Source organism: Pseudorca crassidens, chromosome 2 (genome assembly GCF_039906515.1).
Source record: "Pseudorca crassidens isolate mPseCra1 chromosome 2, mPseCra1.hap1, whole genome shotgun sequence".
NCBI classification, from domain to species: domain Eukaryota; kingdom Metazoa; phylum Chordata; class Mammalia; order Artiodactyla; family Delphinidae; genus Pseudorca; species Pseudorca crassidens.
Genome location: NC_090297.1, coordinates 164322078 through 164337986, shown reverse-complemented (window position 1 = coordinate 164337986; position 15909 = coordinate 164322078). Strand labels below are relative to the sequence as shown.

Sequence of the window (15909 nt, the reverse complement as noted above, 5' to 3'; positions counted from 1 at the left end):
TTAGGATAATCATTTCGATCTGTATAGCTACTGATCACTAAATTTAAAAAGATGCAAATCAGAAGACCTGGATTCTTTTTTCCCCCCCACATAGCTTGGTTTTTATTGAGGTGCTGTCCTAGGCACGTCTCCAATCCTTCAAATAATCTTGTGCAGCCAATACAAAAAAATGAGGAAACTGAGAGTAATCCATATTAGATTAAAGTCCATATTAGACTGATACATATATATGTATATCTATAAACAATAAGTATCTATTTGCTAGAAGACCCTTATTCTTAATTTCATTTTTTGCCCCTGAGTAGCTGGATGACCTTGGACAAGTCATATAAATTCTTAAGGCCTCAGTTTTCTCACTGTTAAAAGAAAGGACAGGTTCTGGTGTCTACATCCCTTTCAGTTCAAGGGTCTAATAAGCAGCCTAATCTTTGATAGTAGCTTCCTAATTAATTGGAGAAAAACATGAACTGTTCATTTGAAAACTGTAGAGCATGAAATGAGTACATAAAAATGTGATTCCATTACAGTATTTCCTTGATTCCAAGGTATAGTTTCATATTTTAACTTTTTTTATTTCCTGTATTTTTTTGGTCGTGCTGCATGGCATGCAGGATCTTAGTTCCCTAACCAGGGATAGAACCCAAGCCTCCCCACAGTGGACGTGCAGTGAGTGTCTTAACCACTGGACTGCCTGGGAAGTCCCCATTTTAACATTTTTGAAATGAGAATGCATCTTGATCAAATTGCATATATATTATTGTGGCAGTACTTTTTTCTTCTTCCAGAAGAGCTTTTATTAAATTGATAACATATCTTAAAGTCTTTACAGCGTCTTAAACAAAATTGAAGAAGCCCAGCATACTATATTTCAAGGCATCTAAGATATCTGAGAAAGAAATGCTGGCAATTATATTGTAATATATCATATATTGGAAGACCATTCCACTGTCAAATGTTAAAAGATGAAAAATGTACATCTTAGAATCAACTAAGATTTTATATTAGAGATTAGGTTTGACAGGAAAAGTGTGCATTTCATGGATTTATGGCGTATGTGTCTTGCATTAAGAAGGGCCATAGTGGCACAACAAAAAAGATTTCTAAATAAACACAAGTGAAGAAAAATTTTTATTACTGACCACTTAAGTTAGAAAATGATAAAAAGAATAAACATGGGGGCTTCCCTGGTGGCGCAGTGGTTGGGAATCTGCCTGCCAATGCACGGGACAGGGGTTCGAGCCCTGGTCTGGGAGGATTCCACATGCCGCGGAGCGGCTGGGCCCGTGAGCCACGGCTGCTGAGCCTGCGTGTCTGGAGCCTGTGCTCCGCAGCAGGAGAGGCCGCGATAGTGAGAGGCCCGTGCACCGCGATGAAGAGTGGCCCCCGCTTGCCACAGCTAGAGAGAGCCCTCGCACAGAAGCGAAGACCCAACACAGCAAAAATAGATAAATTAATTAATAAACTCCTACCCCCAACATTTAAAATAAAAAAGAATAAACATGGCATTTTAAATCTTGAAGTAATTAACAAAGAAAAAACAAACCTGTTCTTCATACTAGAGCAGCAAATAACAGAGGGGCCAAGCTAAACGTCTTCATTGTAGACTGATTTGTTCCATTAGTTCCCTTTTGTTTTTATAGTATATATTTTCCTAATCTCTAAATACACTGGTTGTTTTTGACATAGTCATCATCTTTGTATATCAGATTCTAGAATTTTATTTTTCTGTCTTGGGTAAATTGCCAAATTGCTAGGATTTTTGTTTTGTTTTAATAACTGGAGAAATGAAATTTCTTCCCTTTAGCCTTGGGAAATAATTAAAATATCCCCAAATTTAGAGCTACACTTTAAATAAGATAATTTTGTTTTGCAAGTTAACATACATTGGCAGCAGTTAACATTAAACTGCTCACCTTGGGGAAAATTAGTGTATTGCTGTTTTTCAGAGGTCACTTTGCTTCCTTCTGAATCCTAAACAAGATAGATATATGCTCTATCGTGTCTTTGTTTTTATGCTCTCAGTCAGTCAGTGCTTATCGAACATTTATGAATGGAATAATACCACATTAAATACTGTTATTTTCCTACAATATTGACTAATGCTTCAAATCTTTTTGGCTTTTGTGGTGCTCTTCTAGTTTGTCTTTGTGACCTCCTATTTTCTAATTTTTTTTTTTTTTAGTTGAAGTATAGTTGATTTACAGTATTCGTTTTAGATGCATATTTTCTGATCTTTTTTTAATCAGCTTTTAGTTATAATGGTCAGTTGAGGCTCCATTTATAAGCCTTTGTTTTCTTGTCTTTTACTTCATTTGGGATTCATCTGCAGTGGTTTCAGCTATCTTCTTGTGAAATTTCCAGAACCATATCTTTAGTCTTAACATTACAGTTGCTTACAGAAAATGACCAATCAGCTGTACCAATACTAGATCTCTCCCAAAATGGGTGATCTTTTTCCTTTTAAACTTACTTCTCATTACTGTCTGATTTTCCTGCTCAAAACATGAGAGATTTTATTCCTCTCAGCTTTGCCTACATATCTGATCTGTCTTCAGAAGTAGTTTGCTTGCTAATGGTTTATTCCTTCCAGGCTTTGTGCCTTTGTTCTGTCAGTATTAACTTGGCAGTCCTTGCTTGTCCTCTCTTCCTTTAAAGCCTAGTTCAAATCTTGTATCATGTGAAGTCTCTTGGTTGACCTTACCTGGTTCCCCAGTCAGTTGTATACTCATACTAGTCAGTACTCATTCCGTTGCATTTCTAGATTATTAAGAGATACCTAAATTCTAGTATTTAGCTAGATTCAGTGCAGCAAAATTCTAGTATAATAAAATAATTTAGAAACTACCTTGGAAATTAGTACAGCAGTAATTGACCTTAATTTTTCACTTTGTAAATAAACTTTTTTTTTCAGTTTTGAGATGTAATTGATATATAGCACTGTATAAGTTTAAGGTGTACAGAATAATGATTTGACTTTTAAAAAATCAGGAAATCATCACCACAGTGGGTTTAGTTCCAGTATTTAACTCAGAAATTATCAAAGAGGTTATAGAGTCCACAAATAGAAAAAGTATTTTTCTACAAAGTTGTGTTAGAGGGTGTCTCACATCAAGTAGTTTTAACAACGTTAACAACAATGCAATCCCCAATTTTTATTCCTCAGAGGCACCACTTTCAAGTCTTTGGGTTGTTTGTCTTCTATTTGATAATATCTGTTGACTTCCTACTACGAAAGATGAGAATTTAGCCTGCTTTATTCCCCCTCATCACACACAAAAAGACATACTCTCTTTTCCTTCCTCCAGTAACATGATAAAATTTCTTTTTTCCTCACATAAAGTTCAGTACCAGTGTTCATGGCAACGTGTTTACGCAGGATGAGGGCACTGGTTCTCATTTGTGGTCCAGGTTTACCAGAGGGGTTTCCAAGACCCTTTCAGGGAGTCTATACAATATAAAATATTTTCATTACTTTACTAATATATTATTTGCAATTTTCACTCTCTTTAATGCAGAAGAAGCAGATATGAAAATTCACTTGTTTCTGTTAAACCACGGATCAGAGATTTGTAAAAATGTAACTCATTAAATATTTTGTTTTAGAAACAGTTACTTATGTTAATACATATTGGGTTTATTTTTTTTTCAGTAGACACTGAACAAATGTTTATAACTTACTAGTTAGAAATAGATTCCACCATATTTTAAAATATAATTTTTTAGAATTACTCTTAGTATCAGTACTTAAACCTTATTATGTTTTCATTTACTTTGAAATGAAAAGAACTGTTTACCTTCATACGTTTCATTTGCCATACTGGGATTTAGGGAATAGCTAGTATTTAATATTAGAGTATCAAAACCTTTATTAGCTCAACCCAGTTTACCAGAATTTTTGTCCCTATAATCTCAGGAGAAAGCAAACTTGTATCAAAAGTTTCATCAGTATTTCAAGTATTTGTCAAGCATTTGTTTTTAGGTGCTATGAGAGATAGAAGCATAAGACAGCCCTTGCCTAATTGACTTAGCCTTGATGTAGATTTATCTCAATAATATCTCAGTGTTGCACTTTCAGCAACACCTATACAGTGAGAATTAACGACCAGGTTGATCACTTTGAGTCACTGCAAAATACTCAGGAAACAAAGAACAAATGTATTTTGTGTAGTAGGTTTCATTAAGATAAAAAAGATACTGGGATATCTCAGAAATATAAGAACTAAGTATATGAAGCAAAGTTTTCAAATTAGTGGTAAGTTAAACAAAATTTATTTAACATAATTTTTATATAGCACTTTATAATTTACCAAGTGATTTAGTGTGTGTTATTTAATCCTAATGACATCCCTATATAGTAGATACTATCCATATTTTACAGATGTCTGATTCAGGCTTTCAAATAGAAGCTGACTTGCTCAAGGATGTATATTGGTTGGAGTCAAATTTAGGTGTTGTGACTTCAGATCCTGTACTTTTTTTTTTTTTTTTGCGGTATGTGGGCCTCTCACTGTTGTGGCCTGTCCCATTGCGGAGCACAGGCTCCAGACGCACAGGCTCAACGGCCATGGCTCACAGGCCTAGCCGCTCCACAGCATGTGGGATCTTCCCGGACTGGGGCACGAACCTGTGTACCCTGCATTGGCAGGCGGACTCTCAACCACTGCGCCACCAGGGAAGCCCCAGATCCTGTACTTTTTTTGTATAAAGACACCATGTTTTTAAAGGATTCAAGGTAGTTAAGTTTCTGCTGTACATGTTGAAATATTTTGGAGGATATGACAGTATCTAGTATAGGCTTTGGCCATCATAATCTGTCATACTTAACCCAAATCACTAGAAGAAATAATTAAAAACTGTCATTCTGGTTATAGATCATAAAAACTTTGTGAGCAGTTAGACTTAAGTTTGAATATGTTTTTGGCCAAAGGAGAACTTTCTTATTTCAAACTGTTAAAAACCTTCAAATATGTTGCTTTAATGGTCATCAGGATTATAGTCTCTGACCATAAAAGCAGGGATACATCCAGAACATTCAACAAATACCTAAAGACTCGGCACTTCCACTGCAGGGGGCACGGGTTCAATCCCTGGTGAGGGAACCAAGATCCTGCAAGCCATGTCTCACAGCCAAAAAAATTAAAAAAAAAAAAAACATATATATATATATATATATTTTAAGGAGTAAAGTATTCCTTGCCTACACATAATACTAATTCCTTGCCTACACATAATACTAATTTTTAAATGCAATATTGTAATTTACAATTTACATATAGCAAACTGGGGAATAATACTGGCACAGAGAATTTTGAACCATCAGTTATGAGCCTAATTTAATTGTTACCAATTTGGTTTTTACTTTTTACAATTCTTATTTCTCATTCTCTCTTCCCATAGGTTTGTAAAAGAATGGACTTGGTCTGCCAGAGAATGTTGAATCAGGGATTTCTAAAAGTGGAGAGGTACCATAACCTATGTCAGAAACAAGTTAAAGCACAACTCCCAAGGTATGTTATGGTTAGCATTGGCAATAATTTACAATTGGGGATTTTGTTTGTTTCTTGATTTTTGTTTGTTTGTTTTTAATCTCACTAAGGGTTTACTTGGGTTAAATGGTTTCCAAATTTTTGTAGCAAAGGGTACACAGATCACAATAAATCATTTTACTATGGTTTGTTCAACTCTCACCATATCTGTTCAACATTTTGGTTCAAACTAGGGCATTTAGGCAAGAAAATGAAATAAAAAGCATCCAGATTGAAAAGGAAGAAGTAAAATTCTCTATTCACAGATGATACAATCTTGTATACACATGATGTTGTATATAAAATACATTAATTATTAGAGCTAGAAATGAGCTCAGCAGGGATCCTGGATACAAGATTAGTACACAAAAATCAATTGTATTGGGACTTCCCTGGTGGTCCAGCGGTTAAGTCTCTGTGCTCCCAATGCAGAGGGCCTAGGTTCAATCCCTGGTCATGGAACTAGATCCCACATGCTGCAACTAAAGAAAGATCCCGTGTCCCACAACTAAGACCCAGCACAGCCAAATAAATAAATAAATTAAATAAATAAATAAATGTATGTATAATCCTATGCACTAGCAATAAACAATCCAAAAATGAAGTTAAGACAATTCCATTTACAATAGCGTCAAAAAGAATTTAAAAAACTTAGTAATGAATATAACCAAAAAAGTATAAAACTTGTATATTAAAAACCACAAAACACTGTTAAAAGAAATTAAAGAAGACTTAAATAAACGGAAAGGCATTCTATGTTCATGGATTGGAAGATTTCATATTAAGATGGTAATACTCCTCAAATTGATATATATATATTCAGTGCAACCCCTGTCAAAATCCTAGCAGTCTTTTTGCAGAAATTGACAGGCTGATCCTGTAATTCCTATAGAATTGCAAAAGGCGCAGAAATCAAAACAATCTTGAAAAAGAGCAAAATTGGAAGACTACCATTTCCCAGTTTCAGAACTTACTACAAAGTTACAATAATCAAGAGTATGGTGCTGGCATAAGGATAGACATATAGGGACTTCCCTGGTGGTGCAGTGGTTAAGAATCTGCCTGCTGCACCCTGGTCTGGGAGGATCCTACGTGCCGCAGAGCAACTGAGCCTGTGTGCCGCGGCTACTGGGCCTGCGCTGTGGAGCCTGCGAGCCACAGCTGCTGAAGCCCATGAGCCTGGAGCCTGTGCTTCACAGCAGGGGAAGCCACCACAGTGGGAAGCCCGCGCACCGCAGCACGGAGTAGCCCTCACTCACTGCAACTGCAGAGGGCCTGTGCACAGCAATGAAGACCCAACGCAGCCAAAAATAAAACAAATAAATAAAGAATTTTTTTAAAAAAAGGAATCTGCCTGCCAATGCAGGGGTCACAGGTTCGATCTATGGACTAGGAAGATCCCACATGCTGCGGAGCAGCTAAACCCGTGTGCCACAACTACTGAAGCCCACGCGCCTAGAGCCTGTGCTCCACAACAAGAGAAGCCACCACAGTGAGAAGTCCGCGCACCTCAATGAAGAGTAGCCCCTGCTCGCCACAACTAGAGAAAGCCCACATGCAGCAACAAAGACCCAACACAGCCAAAAAATAAATTAATTAATTTTAAAAGAAAGGATAGACATACAGATCAATGGAATAGAACTGAGAGTCCAGAAAGTGAACCCTTAAATTTTTAGTCAATTGATTTTCAATAAGAATGCCAAGAAAATTCAATGATGAAGGATTAGTGTTTTCAACAAATAACACTGGGACAAAAGAATGAAGTTGGAAACCTTTCTCAAACCATATACAAAAATTAACTGAAAATGAATTACAGGCTTAAGTGTAAATGTCACTGCTGTATTATAAAACCTTGAGAGGAAAACATAGTCATAAACCTTCATGAACTTGCATTAGGCAGTGGTTTTTTAGATATGACACCAAAAGCACAAGTAACAAAAGAAAAAAGAAGACAAACAAGAATTCATCAAAGTTTAAAATTTCTGTGCCTCAAAGGACACCATCCAGAAAATGAAAAGACAGCCTGCAGAATGGGAGAAGACATTTGCAGCTCATATATCTGTTAGAGGACTTATATCCAGATTGTATTAGAAACTCTTATAACTCAACAATAAAAAGATAAATAACCCCAATTTGAAAGTGGGCAAAGGATTCGATAGAAATTTCTCCAAAGAAGATACACTAAAGGCCAAAAAGCCCATCAAAGATACTCAGCATCATTAGTCATCAGGGCATTGCAAATCAAAATAGTATGGGATACTGGTTTACACCCACTAGGATGGATGGCTAAAATTTAAAAAGACAAATGTTGGGAAGGAGGTGGACAAATTGGAATTTTCACATGTTACTGGTGAGATTATAAAATGGTGCAGCCACTTTACAAAACAGTTTCTCAAAAAGTTAAACATAGAGTCACCAAATGACCCAGCAGTTTCACTCCTAAGTATATACTCAGGAGAAGTGAAAATATGTCTACACAAAAACTTGTACACACATATTTATAGCAGCATTATTCATCATAGCCAAAAAGTGGAAACAACCCAAAGGTCCATCAACAGATGAATGGATAATCAAAATAATGGTATGTCCATATAATAGAATATTATTCAGCAATAAAAAGGAATGAAGAACTACTGAGACGTGCTACAACATGGATGAACCTTGAAAACTATGCGAACTGAAAGAAGATAGACACAGAACACCACATAATATTATGATTATGATTCCAGTTATCTGAAGTGTCCACAATAGGCAAATCCATAGAAACCGAAAGTAAATTAGTTCTTGCCAGGGGCTGGGTAATGGGAGTGATTGATAATGGTTACAGGCTTTCTTTCTTTTTTTTTTTTAAATATCTTTATTGGAGTATAATTGCTTTACAATGTCTTGTTAGTTTCTGCTGTACAACAAAGTAAATCAGCTGTATGTATACATATATCCCCATATCCCCTCCCTCTTGTGTCTCCCTCCCACCCTCCCTCCCTATCCCACCCCTCTAGGTTGTCACAAAGCATCGAGCTGATCTCCCTGTGCTATGCAGCAGCTTCCCACTAGCCATCCATTTTACATTTGGTAGTGTATATATGTCGATGCTACTCTCTCCCTTCATCCCAGCTTCCCCTTGGCTTTCTTTTTGTGATAATGAAAATGTTCTGAAATTGGATAGTGGTGATGGGAACACAACTGTGAATATAGTAAAAACTACTAAATTGTACCCTTTAAAAGTGAATTTTATTGTATGTGAATTATGTCTCAATAAAACTTTTTAAAAGTTTAAATGAGCTGATTTTGTGGGCAAAAATATATGGTTTCTTGTCTTTATGTCCATGTGTAATTCTTTCATTAATTTCTCTAATAGCCATTAGGCTTGACAAAGCCAAAGAACAAAACAAAAAAAAAACTAATTTTTTTCAAATATTTTATCAGTGAGTATTGGATTAATCCTTGGCAAGGATTTCTAAACAGTGATTCATTTATCATGACAGTTAAACAAATTATGACCCAATTGTAGATTTCTAAATTAATGTGTAAATGTTAAACTTACATTAAGGCATTTTGTTTGGTTAACATTGTAGTCCACAGTACTTCTTTTAATGGTTGCCTTTTTTTTTTTTTTTTTGGTAGGAGAGAGTCAGAAAGGAGAAACCATTCATTAGCTCGTCATGCAGACATCCTCGCTGCTGTTGAAACAAGGCTGTCTCTCTTAAATATGACTTTCATGAAGTATGTGGATTCCAATCTCTGTTGCTTCATCCCAGGAAAGGTAAAATAGAATCCCTTACCTAGAACAGCTGGATTGCACTATGTAAACTTTAAATTATTATAAAGTTACAGAGTGATTTTTTTAAATCATAGAATTATTTCTACTTCTTTGGATGCACTTCTATGAATGGCTTTGTTTAGCTTCTGTGCAACAACATATACATATGTATCATTTATGTGATCTTTATATTTAAAATTATGATTTTGAAATATACTGTAGAAGTGCTACTATTCTTTAGAAAAGCTTTTTAAGGGTTCATACTCAAGAAAAAATTTTGCACTTTTACTTTTTGTTAAGATGCCAGAGATACAGCAATGAATAGGATAGGTATTGTCCCTGCCTTCAAGATTGTTATAATTTGGGGGAGGTGGAGTAGGAAAGACAAGCTGGTTTGGTTTTGTTTGAGAAATGTTTCATGAAGACAACTTACAAACTTCCAGATCTGACAAGAATAGATAATTACTGTGTAACAGTATACTCAGAGCTAAGTAATAGTGCTGTTTAACACAGAAATAAGTATATTGTGATATATTTATTGTTACTAAGTTAATAAAGATCCCAGCGTTCAACACACTACTCATACCTTCACTAGTATCTTGCTTCTTGAATTGAGTGTAAATTCAGAATGAAATAATGTCTATATCTTTTTATGTCCAAGAGGTGGAGGTAGAATTAAAGATCATTTTGCTACTTAGTTGATACTGGCAAAAGGTTCCCTTAACATGGTTGGAACTAATTAATACCTAGTAAAATTTGAATGTTCTCTTTTTGTTATTTCCATAGATAATTAACATTGGCAATATTTTTAATGTACTTTCTCCATTTTCAACTTTCTGTGACGTACGTTGGGAGCCAGAGGAGTCCTGTTTCTTTTTGTTTGTTTTTGTTTTTGCGGTACGCGGGCCTCTCACTGTTGTGGCCTCTCCCGTTGCGGAGCACAGGCTCCAGACGCGCAGGCTCAGCGGCCATGGCTCACGGGCCCAGCCGCTCCGCGGCATGTGGGATCTTCCCGGACCAGGGCACAAACCCGTGTCCCCTGCATCGGCAGGCGGACTCTCAACCACTGCGCCACCAGGGAATCCCTCCTGTTTCTTATTTAAAGTATACTTTGGTATAGCGCACTTCCCTCATTAGCTACCGATGCTTCTGCACGGTACTATAAAAGAGTGACCGGGGCCTTCCCTGGTGGCGCAGTGGTTGAGAGTCCGCCTGCCGATGCAGGGGACACGGGTTCGTGCCCCGGTCCGGGAAGATCTGACGTGCCGCGGAGCGGCTGGGCCCGTGAGCCATGGCCGCTGAGCCTGCGCGTCTGGAGCCTGTGCTCCGCAACGGGAGAGGCCCGCGTACCGCAAAAACAAAAACAAACAAACAAAAAATAACAAAAAAAATAAATAAATGAAAGGGACCGGTTAGAAACTTTAGATTCTGATTCTTATGCCAGATTTTATCCAGGTCTGATTCATAGGCCTTAACTCTTAGGTGTTCCTGGGATGTTCACTGAACTAGAATAGGTTGTCTCCTGTAGCCTTGTAGTTTTTATTGCCTATCATAAGGTTGTGAATAGTTAAGACGCATCTCCAAGCTTCATAACCTTAGAGACAATTCAGTCAGTTGTTATCGAGAGTTAAGTAGTTTGCAGCGAAGTCCATATGGCCTGCAAAGCCAAAGATATTTTAGTACCTGACCTTTGCAGAAGTTGCCCATCTTTTGTTCTAATTTATCAGGATCATGTGATTAGAATAATATTTACTATCTATACAAATGAAGTTGAATCTAGTTGAGTCCTGCTGGTTTTTTGGAAACCACTTGTCTTTGCTTTTAATTCTAGTACCAACTGAGGTGGTGGTAGCAATGGAGAATGTCTTCAGCTTTCAAGCTGATGTGTATCACCCTGGGCATTTGCTCTGGACAGCTCCTTAACTGAGACCTTTACCTTGCCTGCAGTGGAAAAGTCTTCCATTTTTCCTTCATCGTACTCATTTCTTCCAAAGATCTTATCCTGATTTATTTTTCTCCTACAAATCTGAACTTGACTGGAAAAACAACCCCCAGAAAACAAATAATTTTTGTTTTTATTATCACCTTGGCTTCTTCTCTTTCTTACAAGTGCCATCTATATAGCTTATACCTTGCCTAAAACAACACTGTATACTCAGATTATTACTTTTTATTTTTATGTAGCTGGTACTTTTTAGCTTAGACTAAATCTAAACTGCTAACTTACACAGTCTGCAGTATTTGGGTTGTTTTATTATTGTTCCTTTTTGAACTTCTCATCCTTAAACTTTCACATTCTATCTTCAGAACATAAGGATGTGGCATTAATTTTCTCATCCTTAAGTGAAGACATTCTATAAAATAATTTTCTTTCAGTTTAGCATATAATCTTGATTTGGTGTGTGATTTCTGTGGTAGTTCATTCTTGGTTTTCCCAGGATCTTGCTCCCGGGTTATACTTAAAAGTTCAGGTGCTCTTATACTTTGTAAGAGAACTCTTTTCGTGGTTTTGTATAGAATATATCCATTTTGTTAAAATTCAGGTCTCCAGTAGGGATTTCATCTCACAAATTACTTTTCACAAGTTACTTAAGTGAGTCTGGGTAATATGCACATTAGTTTAAATTAGATTGCCTGATATGTAACAGAATTTTGGACGTTTAACAGTTGGGAAGATTTTTTTCTTTTAATTATTCTCTGAAAGAACAGTTGAGTTTGTTCATAAAATTAAATGGCAGGATGAAGATAGAAGATTAAATATATGTTTACCTCTTAATTTCTCCCAGAACTCTAGTCAGTGGAGTGGAGTAAATGATCTAATTTTTAAAAGGAAAAAAGATAAAGACCCATGAAAATGAGGTCAGAAAGTAGACAGTAGCAACAGAATTTTGGAAGCTGGAGAGTAGATGAATAAATGGTAACTGACTTAGCAGAACTGAGAAAGTTAATTCCTAAACTGGGAGTGGGGGAAGCTGGGAGGCAACCCAGTATGCACAACTGAACCTCTAGAAAATTCTAGGTCGAAAGCTCCAAGCATTTCTGAAAATGGGGCTAAAACAGGAAGGTTGGTTGAGAATCTATATTTAAGAATGATTTAAACCTATAGGTCCCTTCTCCAGCTCTAAACAAGCTAGATCATTACCCTTCTACTCAGTGAAAACCTAAGGCTTATTCACTGGAGGGGTTTAAAATGGAGTCTCTTGACAAGGAAAGCATACTAATAGCAAGGGCATTAAAAGAAAATCTGTCTAAAGATTAGTTGGGAGTTTGCCACTATGGCTATGGCAGGGATCAGCAAACTTTTTCTGTAAAAGGCCAGATAATAAATATTTTTGGCTTTGTGAACCACATGGTCTGTGTCATGAATACTCAACTCTGAGAAACAGCCGTGATTCTACAACGTGTGGTAAATGAATGGGTGTGTGCTTGTGTTCCAGTAAAAACCTTATTTACAAAAATAGGCACAGGTCAGTTAGGGCCATAGTTGCAGACTCTGACCACTACATTGATGTTGCATTCATCTTTTCTCAGAACTAGAGTTTAGATTCTTAGCTTATTCCTGTATACATTTCTCAAATCTTCTGTCTGACATATAGAAGTCAAACTTTTTATAGTAAGCTCTCGGTCAATATCAGCAGTTCACACATACTGAAAAACGCATGTGAGCAGAGGCCAACTAACCATTCTGGGAGATATAATAATGAAAAAAGACATGAATAATTTCTTCTCTTCACCATTACTAACAGCCCCAGTAACCCTTTCGTGCTTATTGAAACACAAAAGTCAGTGTTTTTATAGTGTAAATGATCATGTAAGATCATGAAGCTAGATTTCCCTGAACAAACATAAAATCTACATATTATGTATTATTGGTTTGTTTTTAACGTTTTTGATGAAGAATAACTGGTGGTGGTCACTTTCTTTATTCCTTTTTTGGGGGGTAACTTTTTGTTTTGATGTATTTTCACATGTACACAAAAATTGCAAAAATATTACAAGGAATTCCCATGTATCTTTTATCCAGGTCAGCAATTATTTACCTTTTGTCTCATTTGCTTTTATTCTCTCTCTATACATATTTTATTTTTTTCTGAACCATTTGAAGATGAGTTGGAGCTACTGTGACCCTATACTCTTAAATATTTCAATGTATTCCCTAAAAACTAGGACATTTTGTTACTTAACCATAGTACAGATATCAAACTCAGGAAATTTAACATTGATCCAATACACTTAACTAATCAGTAATCTGTATTTAAATTTCATTTCTTATCCCAATAATAGTTTTCCTAGCTATTCTTTTTTTTTTTCTTTTGGCTGCGTTGGGTCTTCGTTGGTGTGTGTGGGCTTTCTCTAGTTGTGGCAAGCGGGAGCTACTCTGGGTTGCGTTGGGCAGGCTTCTCATTGCAGTGGCTTCTCGTTGCGGAGCACAGGCTCTAGGCGCGCGGGCTTCAGTAGCTGCAGCACGCAGACTCAGTAGTTGCGGCACGTGGGCTCAGTAGTTGTGGCTCATGGGCTCTAGAGCACAGGCTCAGTAGTTGTGGCACACGGGCTTAGTTGCTCCGTGGCATGTGGGATCTTCCCGGACCAGGGATCAAACCCGTGTCCCCTGCATTGGCAGGCAGATTCCCAACCACTGCGCCACCACGGAAGTCCCCCGAACTATTCTTATTTCTGAGTCCAGAATTCAGTCTAGGATTACACATGGACTTGTTAATCCTCTTTAATGTGAAATAATTCCCTACTCTTTGTGTTTCTTGAGCTTCACATTTTTGAAGGTCATAGGTCAGTTTTTTGAGGAATAAATATCCTTCAATTTGAGTTTACCTAATGCTTCCAGAATATTGTATTTTTGTTTCTCTTAAAATTGGTTTTAATGTGAAGACATTCTTAAAAATATCTATTACTTGGAAGCATTTCCTCCTTTCACTATGCTGGTCCCCAAGTAAATATATACAGTCCACGAACCTTTAAAATGAAAAAAGAAGAATCAATCTATTCTCATTGATTTTTTTTTTAGGTCCCTGCTCTTATCCCCCTATACCCCGCCTTTCCCACCATCTTGGCTAACTAGGAGTTCTGATCAGCTTTTTGTGTGCTCCATTCTTAAGTATACGCAAGGAGTAGAGAATTGCCAGACTAATATGAAACACAGAATGAAACAAATGGGGAAAAATACACCTTTGAGAAAGCAATACAAGGATATGAAACTTAAAGAAACTGTGACTAATAGTCTAAGAGAAATAAGAAAATAGTCAAACACATGCCATATAAAGAAATATTTACAAATATGGAAGAAACAATTTTAAGTAAAAGGGGCGGAAAGGAAAATTAAGGAAATCTCAAGTGGAACAAAAAGACAGAAAATGAGAACATATGAGGTTCAGTATTTTAATAGGAGCTTTGTTTGCTAAACAGTAGATTAAACAAGATAGAAATTCATCTACAGTAGTAGAAATACTTAAATGATATTCATAGTATGTCATTTATTACTGTGCCAATTTAAACATAAGCATGATATAGTAAGCTGCATTTGTTAGAAATATGATAGCTGTTCACATTTGGTTTCTTACCATACTTTTTTAAAACTTAAAAATATTTTCATAACTATTATTTTATTATCTCAAACTTGGGTAGGATTCGGCATGTGGCATATTATTTGAAAGGTGTACAGAGAGCCATTAAAGAGTTTAGGTGACCTGCCTAAAACCTGTGATCTTTACACTGGACACAAGACTCACACGTTACATTCTTGCTGCTAAAGTAATTTTCAGAAAGTGATTAAACCTACTCAGAAATTGAAATGTTTTAAAAATCAGGTAAATACTATGCTTTCTTAATATGTGCCTCTAAAGCCATTGTAGCCACTGATGACTCTGAATGCTAGAAGCAGTTTGGTTCTAACATGTTGTGTCCTTTTTTCCTCACGTTGTCCTTTGCTTATAACTTTTGGACAGAGGAAAGAAAAATTTTTTTTTTTTTTTTTTTTTTTGCGGTACACGGGCCTCTCACTGTTGTGGCCTCTCCCGTTGTGGAGCACAGGCTCCGGACGCGCAGGCTCAGCGGCCATGGCTCACGGGCCCAGCCGCTCCGTGGCATGTGGGATCTTCCCGGACAGGGGCACGAACCCGCGTCCCCTGCATCGGCAGGTGGACCCTCAACCACTGCGCCACCAGGGAAGCCCCAGAAAATATTTTTAATTTTATTGAAAACATGGATGAGTCCATTTAACTAAATAACCTCTATATGGTAAGCTTTGAAAACATTGTTTCCTAATGGAAGACTTGAACAAATGGAAAGAGATACCTTGCTTTCACACTATATTTAGAAGGCTGAATACAGTAAAGATAAGATTATTTCACAAATTGGTTTACAGATGTGATTTAGTATTAGTAATCCCTATGGAATAGTTTGATATGAAGTTAATTCTGAAGAATCAGGGTTACGGAAGAGGATTCACTGCATAATAAATTTCTTTTAAAAACCCAGAATAAAGGCATGGTACGTAGTAGCACTACATACATGTTGATTTCCTATGCTGTCACCTGTCCATCCACATCATCCATCTCCTCAGTCCACTCCTCCTTTAGTCATGCTCAGACTTCTCTTCCCCATTGAAATTCT

At 36.8% G+C, this 15909-nt stretch overlaps 1 protein-coding gene and 1 long non-coding RNA gene across 2 annotated transcripts in view; one reads left to right on the top strand and one right to left on the bottom strand.

The window, feature by feature from the left end:
* Positions 1–15909, bottom strand: part of LOC137220082 (uncharacterized) — a 111853-nt gene that overhangs the window by 47388 nt on the left and 48556 nt on the right. The window lies entirely within an intron of this gene.
* FBXO28 (F-box protein 28) overlaps positions 1–15909 on the top strand; it is a 30951-nt gene that overhangs the window by 5292 nt on the left and 9750 nt on the right. Inside the window, exons 2-3 of the mRNA XM_067729660.1 lie at positions 5398–5507; positions 9150–9288. Of these exons, the coding sequence (XP_067585761.1) occupies positions 5398–5507; positions 9150–9288 (249 nt within the window). The remainder of the gene's footprint in view (positions 1–5397; positions 5508–9149; positions 9289–15909) is intronic.